This window comes from Emiliania huxleyi (assembly GCF_000372725.1).
Source record: "Emiliania huxleyi CCMP1516 unplaced genomic scaffold EMIHUscaffold_252, whole genome shotgun sequence".
NCBI classification, from domain to species: domain Eukaryota; phylum Haptophyta; order Isochrysidales; family Noelaerhabdaceae; genus Emiliania; species Emiliania huxleyi.
Genome location: NW_005200155.1, coordinates 1 through 2244, shown reverse-complemented (window position 1 = coordinate 2244; position 2244 = coordinate 1). Strand labels below are relative to the sequence as shown.

The following is a 2244-nucleotide window of genomic DNA, read 5'->3' as shown; positions in this document are numbered from 1 at the left end:
CCCCCCCCCCCCCGCCCTCTAGCCGCCCCCCTCACCGCCCGCCTCAGCGCCCACACCCACACCTTAGCCAGGTGCGGCGGCCTCCGCAGGTGCGGACGACTGCGCGGCCTTTTGCGCCAGACGCCAGACGTGGCAGATAGAGTCTCGCTCCTGTGGGCAGTTCTCCGCGTCCCGGGTAGAGCGAGCTCCCGAGGTGCTACCCGCCCGCTGCGCGCATTGGACTCCAAGTCGATACGAGCGCGCCGCGCGTGGAGCACGCGGCGCGCTCGCATCGATTCGCCACTTCCCCCGGCGGCCCGCGCACGCACGCCGTCTGAGCCTAGCGCAGCGCGAACTCGCTCTGAGCCTAGCGCAGCGCGAGATTTGCGCAGCAACCCGGCCGGGCAACCGTAAAAAATTCTCTTTTTTCTTTCGGCGCCCCGGGCGGGTGTGCTCATCAAACGTCGCTCGACACTCGCCGTCGGGTCAATGTCTTGCTACGATGATTTTGAGCCCGCCCCGACTCTTGACTCGATGCGTGCCGACGTCATCGACAGCTACCGCAACCGAGGCTGTCCACCCGGCTACTGCTGGGATTTCTTCGACGGCGAAACCTGTGACGGGAGCTGCGGATACAAGCACACACGGCCACCCCCTCGCACACCCACCGCGCAAGAGCGCACGCCGAAGAAGCGAAAAACCCAGGAGGACCAAGCGGCATCGTCCGAGCAGGCGCTGGCCGATGGCAACATTCCTCTTGATGAGCAGGCAAAGGCGCTCCTCGAGGCAGGGAAGGAGGACGCGCTGAATCCCGCGCAGGCAAAGGCGTTCCTCAAGCGGCATGCCTGTGCCTGCTCGGGCACCAAGGCGGAGCTCATCCAGCGCTGCAAGAAGTTCAAGGACCTGCACGGCCACGCGCAGACGCTCTACCCGCGAACCAGCTTCTCTCAGCCCGTCGCCGAGGCGACGGCGCTGGACAAGGACGACGTGGTGCTGTTCAAGCAGAAGCTGTGGGAAGGATATCCGTCGAGATGCATCGGCGATCGCTGGGTCGCCGGCCGCGTCACCGCCATACCCGACGCGACCAACCCCAACGCCTTTGTGTGCCTCGAGGTTTACTGGGCAGAGGGCGTGCGGGAGCTCAGCACGATGACAACGCTCAAGGTGAAGGCGCACAACATCTGGCGCAAGGATCGCTACAATGACTGGCCGATGCCCAAGCGGTTCGTTGAGAGCCCCCCCGTCGTTGTGGACTGACTGTCGAGGTTTAGATTGTCGAGGACGAGGTTGTGCGCCCAACCACACGGATCCACAACGGATTCAGAGTATGTTACGGATAGGTACAAGCAAAAGGGCTAGCCGCACTCGTGTGTGCGAGTTCCGTGTAGCGCTTTCTCTGGCTAGCAGTTTTTCTTCATTCTGAAAGCAGGCGCGCTTTGGGAGTCGATGACAGTGCAGTGGCAGCGCTTCGCGAAGGGCACTCTCGTCGCCCCGGTCCACTCTCCTTTTTCCGCCGGCGGCGGCGCGACCGCAGCGTGCGCCTCCATCGCCGGCCAGGCGCGCTACCTAGTCGCTGAGGGCTTTAACGCTGTCTTTGTCTGCGGCACGAACGGCGAGTCCTTCTCCTGCTCGCTCGCCGAGCGCAAGGCGATGCTCGAGATGTGGATGAATACGGAGGAGGTCCGGGCGAAGAAGCTGCGCGTGCTGGCCCACGTCAGCTGCCTCGCTCCGCCCGAGACGGTCGAGCTGGCGAGGCACGCGGCGGCCCTCGGCGTGGATGCCGTCTCGTACATGGTGCCGTGCTTCTTCAAGCCGGTCGGCGACGCCGCCGTCGCGAAGATGCTCGCCGACTTTGCCCTGGCGGTGCCGACGACTCCGGTGCTCTTTTACCACTTCCCGGACATGACTGGCGTGGCGTGCAGCATGGAGCGCGTGCTGGTGGCGGCCAGGGAGGCGGCGCCGAACGTCGTGGGCGCAAAGTTCACGCACAACGACCTCGCGGACATGCAGGCCTCGATCCGGGCCGGCTTCGACGTCCTCATCGGCAGCGGCGACGAGCTGCTTCTGCCCAGCCTCGTGCTCGGCACCGCCGGCGGCTTCTCTGTGCCGGGCATGATGGGCGGCAACCGCGCCATCCTCGGCAGCCTCCACGGCGAGAGCGCGGTGCGGGAGCGGCACGACCCACCGTGAGCGCGGTGGCGTGGTTGCGGCGTAGGCATCTTCGAAGCGTACGAGCGGGGCGACCTGGCCGCCGCGGCAGAGTAC

At 65.9% G+C, this 2244-nt stretch overlaps 1 protein-coding gene across 1 annotated transcript; it reads left to right on the top strand.

The window, feature by feature from the left end:
• Nucleotides 1–1423: 1423 nt before the first annotated feature.
• On the top strand, nt 1424–2244 carry EMIHUDRAFT_367275 (hypothetical protein; the record flags this gene model as incomplete). The annotated part of the gene is made up of 2 exons (XM_005777900.1): nt 1424–2119; nt 2195–2244. Coding segments are annotated over 2 exons (746 nt in total), but the record flags the coding sequence as incomplete, so codon positions are not given.